Raw genomic sequence first — 17,163 nt, 5'->3', positions numbered from 1 at the left:
ATAATCTCACATTCCCTTTTTGAACAGTCTTGTCGCAGCACTGCTGTAGCTAGATCAGGGTTCTCTTGCCCATATAGTTATAGATGCACTTTGGGGCAGGACCTGTAATTTTCATTTATCAGTGAGCGGAGCAGTAGCTCACAGATCCTTTGTACTGCTTCACTTTGTGTTGTTGGTTGTCACCTACAAAATACAAACTTTATATTAGAAGTGTTTTGAGATGTCCTCCTGGCATCAAAGGGGCCATGTTGAATGCAAGAATTATTATAAATGCAAAAATAAAAAGATTATTATTGATTCCCTGAATGAATGAATTTTTTCGGTATAAATTTAACCCAAAAAGTGATGTGTTTTTCAAAATACCAATTCAAAATTCTGTTGTTTTCCATTGCCTGATATTTTCAGAAACATGCCTTGAAGATTACAACACAGAGAGCCTGAGGGATTTGTGGACTCAGCCAATACATTGAATATTGCCACAGTTATCTTGCATTGATGGATTTGCTTGCATGTCCACAATATTTACTGTTACTGGACAAGAGCATCCATCTCTAGTAACTGATTGCTAAGATGAATCTGAACATGTTTTCTCCCTGAAATAGCACAAATTATAAATAACAGTGATAACCAGAGAAAGGAAAACAAATGTGAATTAGATACATAATATTCTGAATAAAAAGTTATCTATAGAACAGATGATATGGTGTCACCATGGGTCAAAATCGTAGCGTTCCTAAACATATTTTGTTTATTATTTTAAAGAATGGTGTCAAAACTTTCTTTGAAATACCTCCACCCCAACATCTGTATTGTTGTCATGCCTAAAACGGCCTGCAAAGTTCTGGTCCTGTTATCCTGGAATTCCATTCAGTGGAAATCATTTTAAGCACCCGAAACAGCCTTCCAAGATTTTGACTATACTGGGGATACCCCATCTGACATAGGACAGTATCCAATGACTAGTCCTTGAGAAATAGATCAAAGGAATTCCTCAAGGTCTTTCTCCATTGTAATTCGCAAGTGTAGAATAGGGCTGGAGGTGGACTGCACCAGCAGAGTTATTCAAACACTGTAAATGTATGCAATCGTGGAGAGCAAGACTCTCAAAGTCGATCTGAATCGGGGGCAGCATTTGGGATGCATTTTCCAACACAGTTTGTTTCAGTAAATGACAAAATGGAGAAGCCGCCCGGATGATTGGGTCTGCAAACATTTGGAAATTGCCCTCTGTTTTCCTAGCATTTCAGAGCGACCGAAGATGAGCAGATTGTCGAATTCAAAACTCAGGCTGTATTTCAGAATTCTGAAACGTTCTAATGGTGTGTGTCTTTTTCTCTCCTTTTAGAATGGTTTCACTCCGCTCTATATGGCTGCCCAAGAGAATCATATTGACGTTGTGAGATATCTTCTGGAGAGTGGAGCTAACCAAAGTACAGCGACTGAGGTAAGGGAATCTATTGTAACATTGCTTTTGATGGACTCTCCTTGAATGACAAATGCCCTTTCTTTTTGTTTCTATTAAAGACATTCACATTACACTATTCTGATCCATGTTCAAAGCATTTCTCCCAAATGATTCATTCAATGACTATTAACAGATCATATTACTTGTGCAAATTTGTCAATTGGATCGAAAGTTAGTTTCAAGAAACACTATAAAATAAACACCAGCTCTGGAGTTTGACTGCATGTTGAAAAATAATCCATGTGATCACCAGAAAAAACCCCACGATATAAAGCCCCATTTCTGCCATTTCCAGTGTTGATTTCACTATTATCTGTTTTGTTACCTGTTCGGGGAAAGGGTTCTGATTGCTTTGTGTAAGCCAATACCAAGATGTATGCCCTCAGGGTATGAAATCCAATACGAATTTTGTTAAATAAACTAATTCATCTCATGTAAATTTCAGTAGGATGTATCAGTCACTTACATGACAAAGTGACAGTATGACTCCAGGCGTGTTTCATAGACCACTGGACAGAATCTTTTTTTCTTGTTTAATTTTCTCCCTCCCCCCCCCCCTCCTCTTCTCCTGTAGGTCTTTTGGCTGCTTTTTCTTTCTTCTGGGAGGTATAGGCACCTGTCACCGTCTGATACCATGCCCAATTGCTATTATCCAAGTGTGAGTCTTGACATTAAGTGTTTGCAGGACATTTGATGAAGCTGGGGAAATCATACCAATGCTTATACTAAAATATAAATCTGTCGACCTTCCAGCAGCTGTTTCTTAATAGAGAATGGGAGCAGGAACCTTGACTGCTTTTTCCTTCCCAAATGCATGAACATTGAGGCCTCAACTGCTTTCCAACAGAGAAGCTAAGTGAGCACAAGTTTCAACTGGCAATCTATATATGATTATATGTAATGACACAGTGCTGAATTAGGATAGTGTGTTTCCTCATTCAACCACGAGGGAGCTCAGAATCAGTCATTAAGTCTTTATAACATTTTTGCCAGTCACTCTGAATCATGGCTCAGCTATTGGATTGGTTATGCGACCTACTCCCAAGCCCACCACCATTCGGTTGCTGGCTTTTTCTCACTACCTTTCGGAGCTCATCGCTGATGTCCCTTCAGTAGCTGTGGCTGTAAATTGACCATATGAGGAATTCCAGTACAGCCTCAATTTTACCCATTCATTAATAGTGTGCATTGGTATGCGCTCTGCAAGTGTAAAGAATTTTGCTCCCTCTCGCTTTCTCTCTCCCTCCAAACAATACAAAGAAGCAGCACTTAGTAAAATGCCATTAATATGTGCCCTTTAAGTATGTTTGCAAGCAGATCAAGTAAATAATGATTAAAAGAATAAGCCTGTACTAATTTTTACTAAAAGTATTACAGCTGGTGTATTTCTGTAACATATCCTGGAGGATTCCACACACTTTAACAGTGAAATTGCCATGATTTAAGATTTATCTGAACACTGAAGCTCCTTGAATAATACTTTGTTGAAGTTATTGCAACTGGGTTACCTTGATCTAGGAAAAACCTCTCTGCTGAACTGAAGCAATTCAGTGGACAATGATCGATTGGTTTCATGTTTCGTAAAATATGAATTGTAAAGAAATGCGTATTTCTTTATTGTCTGGCTTGTTTCTACAGAAAATAAATCTATACTTTCTCAGTTCTATAATGAAAACTGGGGAGATTTTATTTTAACTTGGAGAGAGACATTTTTCTCCCTTCCTTTTGTTCTTCTCCGGATTATGTGTTAACTGCTCCCTTGAGGACCTGTTTCCAGTTCTCTGTCACTGCTGCTGAGTGAAATAACAATAATCTTGGCATTTGATATAACGCCTTATCATGTCATCTCAATGTCTCAAATTGCTTCACGGGATATACTATAAAGTGGATTGACTATGTATTTTGTGGGCGAAATTGCAAATTGGCTCTCAAATAGATTGATCAAATCATTAGAAGAAACAATACCAAATAGAAGAATTTTTGACCTTCACTGTCAACATGGCAACTTTCGCCAAAACAGTGGATGGTCTGGGGAAGAGACCTACCTCATGGCCACGAAACATGCAAATTGATTAGAAACCCATTGCCGCTTTTGCAAGAGATGCAGATGCCTTTTTGTGGTTTCCACTGCCCATTAAGGAGAGTCCCTTTACAGCAGGATGGTAGCTGAAATATCCATCAGCTTCTCTGAAAGCAGCTGACAACATTTGCTCACAATAAAGCTAGGAAGATTCAAGTGATGGATAGCCCTGGGTCCATATCTTTCCCATGGGAGGCACTATCTACAGTACTGGATATACCCGTGGGTTATAGTGAAATGATGAGGCTAATACGTTGAATAAAGTAATGAAGGTAACAAACCATGTTAAAGGATCTCCATTATCAGCTGGATATAGGGTGATTAGCCTCGGGGATTTTCAACTCATTTAGCATTGGTCATTAAATGATTTTATCATTACATGTTCCTTGGACTGTGTTAAATGGGAAATTCATTTCTTACACAAAGAAGACCTCATGCTTCTTATTGTGTCATTTGTTGACAAGTGAATGATCTGTGTCTGATTACAACATATGTGGAAACATTTAAACTGAGAAAAGAACTTTGGATGAGCTGTTAAACCAAGCTTCCTATTCAGGTGGATGTTAAAGATCTTCACTGTTCAAAATGTGCAGGGAGTTTCGCCCGGTGTCCTGGCCAACAGTCCTTCAGAGAAAATTGTTGATTTGACTTCACGGCTGCTTGTGAGACATTGCTGTGCGCAAATGGACTGCCATGCTCACTCACAAAATACACAATTATTCCACTTACTGTATATCCTGTTAAGCACTTTGGGGCATCCTCCTGATGCGGAAGAAGCTATCTGAAGTTCAAGAATTATTGTTATATATACTAAAAGTACAAATTCCTCAGTAAGAGCTACTGATGGAAAAAACATGGAATTACAAACAGCTTAACAGGGTTACACAGTCATCAGTTGGAGTAAATGTTTGTTAAAACCGACCCTATTGCCCTTTTGTTATTTTCTTCTATCATGTTTTGCGCTGATAGACTGTGATGGGTGTTGCTGATTTCAAAAACTGGCCATTAGAGCCCATTGTGCTGGGAGCTCCTGGCTGTGATATGTTTTAACATTACGGCAGGTGTGAGATATTGTGGACTGGAGTGTGATTGTTCGGGGATTGTGGTTTCACGGCCCTTCTCCCACCTGCTCCCTTTGTTGCACACAATTTGCATCTGTAATCTTCAATGGCATTTCAGAAGACTGAGCCAGCAATTGCTGGTACATTACTGCAGCTGTGTGTTTGCAGAAATAGGCAGCATTTGGCCTGACATATTAGTGTGAGGGATTATAGTCATTAACTCTTGTCAATTCAGTCCACTGGCAGCAGTGCTGAGGGTAAGAGACCAACAACATTTCCCTGAAATATATATAATATATAATTTAATAAATACTTGAAAATACTTTTCGAAGATTGGCTGTTAAACTCTTTTTGTTCCTAAGACCTGGTCCCAGCATCTTTTATGACCTTTGAACAGTTAGGCAAAGGAATTTTGCACCAGGACTAATGGGATATTTGAGTTGCTGAGATCTGATTTATGATATTTCTTAGTGGGATTCATCAATAGGAAGACCAAAACATTTGGTCAAACCACAGGGTCTGTGTTAAGAGAGTATATTGCATTGGAGTAGAGTTCCCATAGGTCACCATAGCATACTTCTTGCTATTATCTCATTTGCATTAATAATAGTTTGATATAATATCAGGAGGACGTCTCAAATCACTTTACAGGAATGATTATAAAGTATAGTGAATGTGTATTTTGTAGATATCACTCCCTCCTTGTGGTAAGCTTTTTGGCCGTTGCACACATCCCAAAATGAAGTGAATTTACAGTACAGAAAGAGACCATCCAAACCATTGTGTCTGTCCTGATGCCAGTTTCCCCAATTCAACAATCACAAGATTGGTTCGGATGAAGAAAGCCCTTCAGCCCATCTGATCTCATCCTTCCAAAATACTCACCCTACCGTCCTTCCGTCTCATCCTTTCAAGCTGCTTTTTAAATGCAGCTTCAAACACCTTCCTTGGTAACCTGTTCATTTGTTAATTACCTTCTAAGTAAAGGAAGACGTCTTGATATCTGTCCTGAAATTGCCCAGGGCAACTTTAAACCTACGTGATCTACTCCATTCCCTAACCTCATTTATTTTTCAGGTATTTTTCAAGCTCTTGCCTTCGTTGCAGCACCACAAAAACAACCATGACACTGGAGCCATTAAAACATTGTTGTTTGTGCTTTGTCAGGACGGGTTCACACCCTTGGCTGTGGCACTACAGCAGGGTCACAACCAGGTGGTGGCCATCCTCCTGGAGAATGACACCAAGGGAAAGGTGCGGCTGCCAGCCCTCCACATCGCCGCCAGGAAAGATGACACCAAATCTGCAGCGCTCCTGCTGCAGAATGACCACAATGCCGACGTGCAGTCCAAGGTAAGGCCATCTCCTCCTTTCAGTGGCCTTTTCGATTGTAATTCCAGTTAAGCATTATCTGTACCTGCATTGAGCAAGTCAGACACTATTGAAATTTCCTCCTTATCATCACATGCCACCAAACACACTGTATGGAGCAGCGAAGGGAATTTCATCCCCTGGGTTTATAAAAGTGGATGGCATAAATATGCATTTTCAGTTTCAGTCACTTGTCAAAGGCATTTCTAATAAGATTAAATCTTTTTGTTCCAGGTTGCTTGTTTCTGTATTGCTTCTGTTCTGAAAACGTTGCCCTAAAATATTTATGTTGATTTTGTTGTTCATCCCACTCATAAGAAAGTTATTATATTTATGCATAAAATATTATTTTATTATAATCTTATCACACACTTTCTATCCTTAAACACCCCCTTCCCCTCACCCCCCAGGGGAGAAGGCAGGCTGGAAGTGATCTGCTAGCAACTTGTCCAAGCCAGTGCTGTTCTATAGCTGGGTCATTGGAGGTATGGGGTTATGACCTGGGAATGACCACCCTTGTATTTTCCCTCTATGTTTGGCATGTTCCCTCAGTTTAGAATCATGTCAACCTGTACCCAGCACCGTGGGGCCAGCCCGTGAACAGGTGCACTTCACAAAGACAAATCGTGTGAATCACAGTTCAGACATCAATTTGAAATAAATAAGAACACGGTATACCCTATTGGCAATAACTGCTCACCTGATTGGCAAAAAATGGGGACTTAGACCTAGGAATTTGTGGAAGGATTCATAAAGATGGAATCCTGTAGGTACCCAGATGTGGCTCCTGACGACCGGCTGGAATTCTGTTAAGATGCCCAGCTTATTTCTGACTTACGTCCAAGGAAGGTTCCTGGCACTCAGCAGGAATTTGTGTCTGAGTAGATATCCAGCAGGTCACGTAACACACATCCAGATACATGCAGGGTTCTGTCTATCTATATTTATAAATTATTTCACAGATCACCCATATTAAATCCCATTATACATTATATCCATATGTGGAAATATTGTACCTTTGATCATTTTCATTGGTATCAAACACACCTTTTCAGTTTCTAAATGACTGTGATTTAAACCACTGAACAGATGTATCAATGACCTAATGACTTTGAAGTATGGAACCAAACCTGTTTGCGTGGTAATATTATGTTTACTACATCCAGGAAGGTTTACAACATTATATCATGACTAAATATTCATCATCATAATCGTTGTAACACTATCATTGGCACCAGTTGTGGAGTACATTCATGTTGTGATCACTGTGGAATCATCCGACCCAGGATAACTACAACATCCTTCTCACTGCTGATGTGAATAGAAAGTACTCCCTGGTTCATTAGAAGAACAGAACATTCTATGTAAAAAGAAAAAAAAAAAAAAAAACCCCACAAAATACTGCAGATGCTGGAAATCTGAAAGAACATTCTACGTGTAAGGAAGCCTGGACAATGAACTACAATATATCTACAATACAGGGTGAAATACAGAGGCCTGCCTCACAAGCACAATACATGTTAAGCTACACATTTTCCCATTGAGTATTCTGTTTATAGGGTTCATGTTTAAATGTAATCAAAGAAAATATTTGATTACATTAGTTGGTTGGCTGCATGATTGATTGAGTGTTTGGTTTGTGTGTAGTGATTGGGGTAGTCAATTCACTTTACAGTATATTCTGTGAAGCGCTTTGGGACGTCCTCCTGACGTGAAAAGCGCTATAACAAATGCAAGGATTATTATTATTATTATTATTATTGACCAGACAGTTTTAATGGAATGTACATTACCTTGGAATGAAACTAGCAAAAATTGTAATTGTGCTAATAATAATAATAATATTATTAATAGTGCTAAACAATTTAAGGAACATTTTCCATACAATGCAATTGAAATTTATTTATCGGCTTTCACATCGGGAAGACATCCGAAAGTGTTGCTTACCGATACTGGCTTGGCACACGAGCTGGGAGTGCAAGCCGAAGGGGCCGGGGAGGGTAAAGGTGACGAAAAACATGATCAAAGAGCTACATCTTGAGACGGACCTTGAATGAGATAAGAGAAGGATCGTGTCAGCGGGTTTCCAAGATGGAGTTCCTTAGAGTGGGTGCAGCTAGCTATAATCAGTTGAAGGAATAAACTGGATGGGCTAAATAATCTTCTTATTGCTTGTTTTTGCCAAGGGAGCACCTAAGGGACATGCTCCTGAAGTTAAAGGTGCCATATAAATGTAATTTGTTGTTGTTTATCATTTAATCCATAGATGAAAAAAATAGAATGGCTTCAAAAAATATGTGTGTAGTGTTATGTTGTGTGTAGTTGTGATTTTTTTAAAAAGGGTAAAAGGAAATAAACATTTGCAATATTCCTTTTGGTTACAGATTTGACTAAAACTACTCAAAATAATCCTGGATCACTTTCAAATCCATTATATTTACCACAATTTCCTTACAGCACCACCTTAAAACTGCAGCCTCTTTTATAAAAGATGTATTACACAAGTATGTTGTATCTGAGAATATAATAAAAAGTTATAAGAACAGACACAGTTGATGAAATTGCTTATAGGAACCCTATGGTAATGGTTCAATCCATATTGAAGCAGGGATAAATCACTTATGTGATGTGACTAGCCCCAGCTACAAGTGTGGGTTTTAAAGTTGGATTAATATCCCTGCAATCGGTTGATTTCCTGCAGAAGTCGGGAAGAAATTTCACAGTTTTGTCTGCTTAAAAGATCACGTGGGTTGGTTGGTGGCTTCCTACAGGAGACTGAGTGTGGTTGGTACATTTCTGACAGGGCAGAGAAGCAACTGGCAGTGCTTGACAGCCAAAAGGCCTTTGCTCATTCAATTAGATGTTGTCACTTCTATGCAGAACAGCTTAAATACTCAGATAACATCTGTAAATTTAAATATACATTTAAAAAATTTATATTTTTGAAAAAGTACCAATAACGGCGTTATAAATGCTTCAACGTGTTTATAAGACTGTTGATACTGGGATTCCTGCTTATCCAGTTCTCTGAGATGCTATCCTGCCTGCTGGATGCTATATTAATGCAAATTGTTGTTGTTATCATATTCATCCCATACATGCTCGGTCATACAAGTTAGTGGACATTGATGCCTATCATCGACTGAGCACTAACCCTGACCTTTTCCTTTCACGATTGGTTTTGAAAAAATCGCTAGTGTTAATGATGAGTGTTCGATAGACCCCAGTGTGTTTGCTGTGTAGATTTCAATTTTGATGTAGAGAATTGCATGTGTTCTCTGCAAGAAGTGCTGTGAGTTTTGGTGCTGCTTCCCGGCTTGAGGTTTACGTTTGTCTTTACTCTCTCACAATACTGTTTCTGCTTCTTCTCAATGCTGCCCCAGATGATGGTGAATAGGACCACAGAGGTATTTATTTTGACCTACTCACTTTTTCCTCAGTCAGTTTGAAAATTACCTCTAATAGTCGTATAATTGCAATTTCTTCAGGTGGAAGAAAGTGGTTTGTTTCCAACCTTAACGGAGCAACATGCCTTACACAATGTGCTTCAGGATATTGATATCCTCCAGTGAAAAACATGCACTTTCTGATTTCTGTCTCATTTCTGCCCTTCCAGTCAGCCACCGCTGTTGATAGCAGGACAGGCAGGTAGCCTGGATCCAGAGCATTACAAGTGCCATACTGTGAGCCACGTTAATGCTTCTTTAAGGATATTCCTTTATTCCTCTCCTTCCCCTTACAATGAAACAATCTGTAGGCGTTCCTGTGTGATAAACCAGGAAATGAGCGGAGCGGGTAAATCCCTGCACTGGCTATTTTACTGATGTCAGATTTGTAATCCATTTGAAGTAATCATATCAAATGAGTTAGACTCAAAAGCAGCTAAATGAAGCAATCAACTTTTTGTTTGTTTTTTACTCACCCCAACTCTCTTCACTGTAAATTTAACATGAAGATGCACAAATAAAGTTCTGTCAGATGTCTGCTTCCCACTTGAAAGAATGATAGTTGGAATCTCATCTGCTTTGGTGTCCTGATGCATTATGGTGTTTCCAGTAAACTTTGAGGCTGTATCCCAGGGGCCAGTGACAGCCAGCATTCCACCCAATTTTATAGTATACGATTTTGCAGAATTGTAGAAAATTCTTAAATTCAGTCTTAATTCAGAAACTGGCTTGCCACAATTCTTAAAAAAACTGGATTCCCAATTGAGTCTAAATTGAATAATTTTCCATAATTGTGCGTGATCTTAAATTTTTAGACAAAACAGATTTATGGACTAGTTTGGTTGAATTTTGTGCTACTCTTCATAGGGATGTTTATGTGTTCATCGAGATGATTCTTTAGGAATTGGATGAGAAAAAATGTGTTTGTGAGTCTGGGTATCAGAGTTAAACGCTGGTTTATGAGCTGGTTAGTTTTATGTTCTCAATGTCTTTTCCTCCTGTTCACAGAGTGGCTTTACGCCTCTGCATATTGCTGCCCATTATGGAAACGTGAATGTAGCTACTCTGCTGTTAAACCGAGGAGCTGCCGTGGATTTCACAGCTAGGGTAAGTTTTTATTCCTATTTGATTTCAGTTACTTATTGTTATTCTCTCAATCTCTGCTGTTTCCATAGCTCTACCTTGTCTTCCTCTGGAGGGGTTGAGTAGCAGTGCATTTAACAGCCTTGGCTTATCTGGATTCTATCATTAATATTATTTGTGAGTTTGTCTGAATTGTGAAGGAACAGATTTGCCAGGTTGAACTCCATCAGCCTGTAATCTAACTTGTGCAATAACAGGCTTAAGATATGGACTATCGTTTTGGATTGCATAATTCATGTCATGTGAATTATCAACAACCTAAACTTAATTACATTGTTATTTAATGTTTATTAAAAATGTAATCATTAAACCTTCATCTTTCAAACTAATGGTATTTTGTAAAGGCAAATTAGCAGTGACACATGAGGGAGTTGGGAGTAGGGGAAATATATTATGTTAATGCTACAAATTCCAATATTTGTCCTAAATAGGTCAGCCAGTCATATTTTCTAGCATCAAAACCCTACATTAAATGAAACAAGAACCTCGGATTTTTAATCAATTCACTCAGCAAAATGGATATGTGAACAATTTTGGATGCTGTGTTCTCTGTAATCCACAGAGGATGGTTCTTCGACAAGCGGTAAATGTATTGACATTCTAAATAAATAATTGTTACATTTGAGGTGTAGCATCTAGAAAGTTAAAACGTCTCGAGTCTTAACAAGCAAAAGAAATGCAGAAGCCGAATTGCACGCAGGAAAGTCCACAAACAACTATAATGTGGAGTCCTGTAGCTCAGTGGTTAGAGCACTCGCTTTGCAAGTGGGAGACCTGAGTTCAATTCCAGGCAGAGGGCGAAACCTTGGGCAAGTTTCCTTACTCCACACAGAGCCTAATAATAATCCCTCCAAAAAAACAAAACAATAATAAATTGGTCATTTTCAATCTACGACTGTTTGTGGGACATTGCTGTGCGCAATTGGCTGCCGCGTTCGCCCACAAATATACAGTCAATTCACTTTACAGTGTGTTCTGTGAAGCGCTTTGGGACGTCCTCCCGACGTGAAAAGCGCTATATCAAATGCAAGGATTATTATTATTATTATTATGAAGTGAATGATCTGGCTTGTTGGCCAGAGAAATTCCTTTCTCTTTTCAAATTGCATTTCAGAGCCTTCAACCATTCACCATACATTAGTGGGGGATGCATCTAATTTTCTGCTGGCAGGTACACTTATTGATCTTGACAATGTGAGCTTATAAAGGTCAATTTTTCATTCTAAACTCAAAAGTGATCCGATGGGTAAATTGTCAGTGATTGGTAAATCAACTCAAGAATGTTGCTGAAACTGTACATTTAAAATTGTTCCTTTGTTAAAATATATTTCTTTTATATTTCTTGATCACACCACTGCTATGGTTGGGGAAACCTCTGGTGTAACTTTTATTTATTTTAAATGACCATTAAAATAAAAAAAGTGATCCTCACAAATGATAAAGCTAAATTTATTGAGGGACATTTCCAGGTAGCGAGAGTACAATCTTTCACCTGTCTCTCACACTTTGTCTCAGCAATTGTAATTCTCAAATCACAAATAAATCATGCAACTTATACTGTAATAATTGAATAATAAAAAATCTTTTAATTTTATATTAAGCACCTTGAGACATCTAGAAGACGTGACAAGCACTATGCCAAATGCAAGGATTATTATTATTATGTTGCACGTTTCACGTTGGAAGAACTTCTCAAAGCGTTTCACAGAATATACTGTAAAGTGTAATAACTTTAGTATGTAGGTGAATGGGCAGTCATTTTCAGCACAGCAAATGTCTCACAAACAACTATGAAGTGAAAACCAATTTTAGCTTGGGATTGTTAGCCAGAACACCAAGAGAAAATCTCATCTCTTACCAAACAGTAACATGGGATTTTTAATGTCTACCTGAACAGACAGAAGAGACCTCAGTTTAACATTTCATCTGAAACCAGGCACTTCCAACAATAAACAAAAGGCTATGATCCTCCTATTCAATCCACGACTGTTTGTGGGACACCGCTGTGCACAATTGACTGCCTCGTTTCGCCCCCAAAATATATAGTCAATTTACTATATTCTGTGAAGCACTTTGAGATGTCTCAAAGACATGAAAAGGCGCTATATTAAATGCAAGCATTATTATTATTGCCTTTTGTCTTGCTCCATCAACACCTCTTATCTCATCATTTTCTGTCCTCCATCTAAACACGTTTCCTTTGTCTTTCTTTCCCCTCCCCCTTCTCTGCTTGTACTTATAATCTGCTGTCTTCCAACATCCCCCAGTTCTGACGAAAGGGCATAGACCTGAAATGTTAAATAATTTTCCTCTCTCCATGGAATCTGTCTGACCTGCTGCATGTTTTTAATGACTACTGTGTTTATGGAGTTTGTGGAGTCCTGTAGCTCAGTGGTTAGAGCACTCGCCTTGCAAGCGAGAGACCTGAGTTCAATTCCAGGCAGGTCAGGGCGAAACCTTGGACTAGTTTCCTTACTCCACACGCCTAATAATAATCCCTCCAAAACCAAAACAATAATAAAAAATTGGTCATTTTCAATCTACGACTGTTTGTGGGACATTGCTGTGCGCAATTGGCTGCCGCATTCGCCCACAGATATACAGTCAATTCACTTTACAGTGTGTTCTGTGAAGCGCTTTGGGACGTCCTCCCGACGTGAAAAGCGCTATATCAAATGCAAGGATTATTATTATTATTATTATTATTATTATTATTATACCTCCAACAATGCAGTGTATCCCCAGCACTGCCCTGGGGTGTAAGCCAAGACTGTAGTAATTTGAAGCCCCAGCATGTGGATTGAATCCACAACTTGCTGACTCAACAGATGAGAGTACTACGAGGCTGGCACACATTTGAACTGTAACTGCAGTTTTCTATTTTCAAATTGTTTTCCCTGTTCAATCTTTGCTTTTATAGATGGAAGAAGGGAGGGAAAAAAGACTTTTATCAAGTGTCATTCCTACACAATGGGATTAAGACACATTAGAGAACATTTAAATATAACCCGGATTCTGATACCATATTTGCTTTGAACTTTTTGCTGATGTATTATTTTTTATCCTTCCCTTCCCCCAAACCAGAATGGAATCACTCCGCTCCATGTAGCTTCCAAACGAGGAAATACCAATATGGTGAAACTGCTGCTGGACAGAGGAGGACAGATTGATGCCAAGACCAGGGTGAGCCGTTCAATCCAAGAGCCGTAAAGCTAACGCTTGTTCAACTGCTGACTTTATCATTTTTCTAAATTGCCTGTCTTGTGAGCTTTGGGAAGAGCTGTGTCTTTTGGATGTTAAAAGACAGGTTCACTGGGGTTAAATTAAAGATTAGAGAGCCTGCAACTGCAGGACAGATCTTTTCACCAATGTACCAAGTGTCCAGCCAAGTTTGGTATGACAAGAGAAGGAATCCTTTTGTCAGAAAAGCTTGCAATAAACATTGAAAATTGTATCCAATTTGCACAACATTGTTTTTTTGAAGACTTACCAGACTTTGCTCAGCCTTTTCAATCTTTTCTTTTGTAGATGGGAGAAGGGAGAAAACAAAAGGCTTTTCCAAGTGTCATTCCAACACAGTGGAATTAAGAAACATTGCAAAACATTTAAATATAACCTATAATATCTGAATTGTTCTTCTATAGTGATGTCTTAAATCATACCCAGAGGTTGATGTATTCACAGTGAATATTTGAGTGGTTCTAATGTACTTTTTAAAATTAATAATATTTTAAATTCCAATATATTTATATTAAAATCAAGCACCATTTGTTTAAACCTCTCAGAAATCTTCCAGGCAGTATTTCAGCTCTAAAGTCTAGCAAAGTTCCGAGCTTTAAATTTATTCTGAAAAAAATCATTAAGGAAAGATCCTTGGCATATTCTATTCTGCAAATATTATATTCTCAAATTTATCATCAAAACATTCAGTTGTGTAAATTTTCAATGAAAAATAGTTGCAACTGTTTGAAAAGCTGGAAGGGTAGGTCAACATTCAGAGAGTTAATTTCCCATGTTAAAATAGAAAGTAAAACCTGAATAGGACATAATTATGTGTAGACATTCCTTTCATTAGTCAGTCATAGATGTAGACCAGCATAAGCACTCACTGAGGTTGAATATTAGAGCCATTTTACCGCTCTTCTTGTGCAGTGCAGATCCAGTAGACATATAAGGAAATGTGCATTTCAACTGCGGCGAGTTCCATGTTTCCCTCTTATTTTATTTTATTGTTTTATTTACTGTAAATTATAATAAAAATAATATTATTATTAATGTAAATTTACCCCTATACTAATATTGCGATCTTATTATTCAGATACACCAGTCATACAAGTGATCTCAGCCTACAGTATTTATTTGAGAAATAAGGCTTTATTGTGTGAAATGCAACCCATGTTCCATCAGGAATAAATCCTAGTGGATCATATCTCATCCAAACCCAGAGAGATAATATTCGTGCAAAATCTGTCATTTTTAAATATTTTAAAAGAAATAGAATATTTTTTTCACTTCACAAATTTCCGATCTCAACTGGGCACTTGACATGAAAGAGAGCATAAGGGTCATGAAAACATGGTGTGTGGTTTATTTATATCATGTGTGTGTGTTGCTGAGGTGACATTGTTTTGACACTGTTGGTGTCTCTTTCTCTTGCTTTGACCGCATGCCATGGGTTTGATATGGCCATGGGTTTGTAGGGTATTACTGAGGTAGGTTCAGTGTTGCATGTCTGTCTGTTGCATTTAAAGGGGAAGACACCTGGCTCCTCCTTTCCACTTTTCCAGACTAACACTTCTCTCATCTCGGAGTTGCCAGCTCTCCTGTGAGGCAGGCTAACAATGGAAAAGACTTGATATACAAACTGCAACATCGACAGAAAAACATCTTGTTATTTATTCAGTTTCGGTTGATTCACAACTGCAATGTGTTCTGTGCTCGTTGTGCATCTGTTGGATATATCACCACCATATACTGTCCAGTTAGTAGATCAGACTCCTTTATCCTTTATATGTTATTAACCATTCACAAAACGTCCTGTCACTCTGGAGTATCCATTGCTCTATGCCCATTGCTGTTGCTCGAACCTGCACAAAAGAAAGCTACATCTCAGCAAATTACAAGAACAGGTAATCCTGTAAATCTAAATTCAACTTGTCAAAAGTAACAAAACAGAGTTTTAACTTTATTATAGCAACAACTACAGTCAAATTTCAAATAATATCAAATGCAAGGGTTATTATTAATATTTAAAAAACCCTAAAATGGTCCAGAAATGGTTAAACGTATTGTTCAACAACTGAAGTAAAAGCAAACTTATACTGCAGCTATTCACGTCAATTTCATTTTAAAAATCACCAACCCGGAGGCGCTGTAGGAAGCAGGGAGCATCACCATTGAATGATGCTAAATCCGTATTGCACCTTTAGCATTTGTTTGTCAAATGTACCTGGGATAATAGATCAAACAGTGGTCGAGGACACTGCAGTAGAGGAAAAGTACTGTATGTCATTAGAATTGAATGAGTTTATTTGACTGAATTTGCAAAGCGTTCATGTACCACTGATGGGGACCTCAGGCAGGATTTGGATCAGTCTGAAATACGCCCAAGTTAATTGACCAAAAAAGAAATTCTGTCATTTTACATCAGCTAATTTCATGGAAAGATAAGACAACAGTTAATGACCTTACTAATCCACATGTTATTGGAATATCAGCTTGTTGGTGTGCTGAGCTGTGCCCTGCTACAGTTCATATGCGATTTGACAGCAGCAATGAGACCATCTAGATGCATGACCAAAATACCATCAATTATAATGATTTTATTTCTGTTCCTGTTACCTTGCAAACAAAAGAGCACTTCCCTGTGTTATTTTGCAACTAATTGTTTTATTATACACTGTCTATTGGAATTATCTGTTGCTTTCATTGTTACGCCTGTACCCACAAGGTGCCTATCACATAGGGCATCCCGCTTCAGCGCCAACATTTCCATCGTTCCCAACATTCACATTTCACATGAACTTTATTTATTTTTCACATGTATTTATTTAATCCTCAGCCACATTGTGTCATGCTTTCTTCTGTCATTGAACTCTTATTTTTAGCCAAATACTAACAGCTATGGAAATGTGTCTGCTACCTTCCTCTTTGAGTGTTTCATTCAACATTCTTCAGCTGTTTCTGCTGTGTTGCAAACAATCTGGGAGCAAGAGAAAGATCACCTCGTCTTTCCAGTTACGCTGTGACTTCAGAGGCAAGGTAGTTCTCCAGTGCAGCAATTTTAGCAAAGACATGTCTCTTCCTGACTTGCCTTGATTGTTAGCATTGGCTCTCAGAAGAATGAGGCTCTTTATTCTGACAGTTGCAAAAAAGTAAAAATTCACTCTGTAGATATAGTTGAAAGTAATTACACCTTATTGAAACCTAGCGGCTCAAAGCTTGTAATCCCGAATCTCTCCCCCACCTCCTTACATTTCATTGCCAAAGGTTGGTGCTCTCTGTATTTCACTTGGACATTTCAGATGTGTAGGCCAGGAATTGAACATTCAGTTCATTGCAGCTGAGGCTCATTTCAACACGACAGTTGAGGGCATG

General features: G+C 38.4%; 1 protein-coding gene across 1 annotated transcript in view; it reads left to right on the top strand.

The window, feature by feature from the left end:
- Positions 1-17,163, top strand: part of ank2b (ankyrin 2b, neuronal) — a 161,469-nt gene that overhangs the window by 41,754 nt on the left and 102,552 nt on the right. Inside the window, exons 5-9 of the mRNA XM_042339832.1 lie at positions 1,346-1,444; positions 5,774-5,959; positions 9,361-9,384; positions 10,432-10,530; positions 13,651-13,749. Coding sequence (XP_042195766.1) covers positions 1,346-1,444; positions 5,774-5,959; positions 9,361-9,384; positions 10,432-10,530; positions 13,651-13,749 — 507 coding nt within the window. The remainder of the gene's footprint in view (positions 1-1,345; positions 1,445-5,773; positions 5,960-9,360; positions 9,385-10,431; positions 10,531-13,650; positions 13,750-17,163) is intronic.

Source organism: Callorhinchus milii, unplaced genomic scaffold (genome assembly GCF_018977255.1).
Source record: "Callorhinchus milii isolate IMCB2004 unplaced genomic scaffold, IMCB_Cmil_1.0 Scaffold1, whole genome shotgun sequence".
Taxonomy (NCBI): domain Eukaryota; kingdom Metazoa; phylum Chordata; class Chondrichthyes; order Chimaeriformes; family Callorhinchidae; genus Callorhinchus; species Callorhinchus milii.
This window is presented reverse-complemented; position numbering and strand designations above follow the sequence as displayed.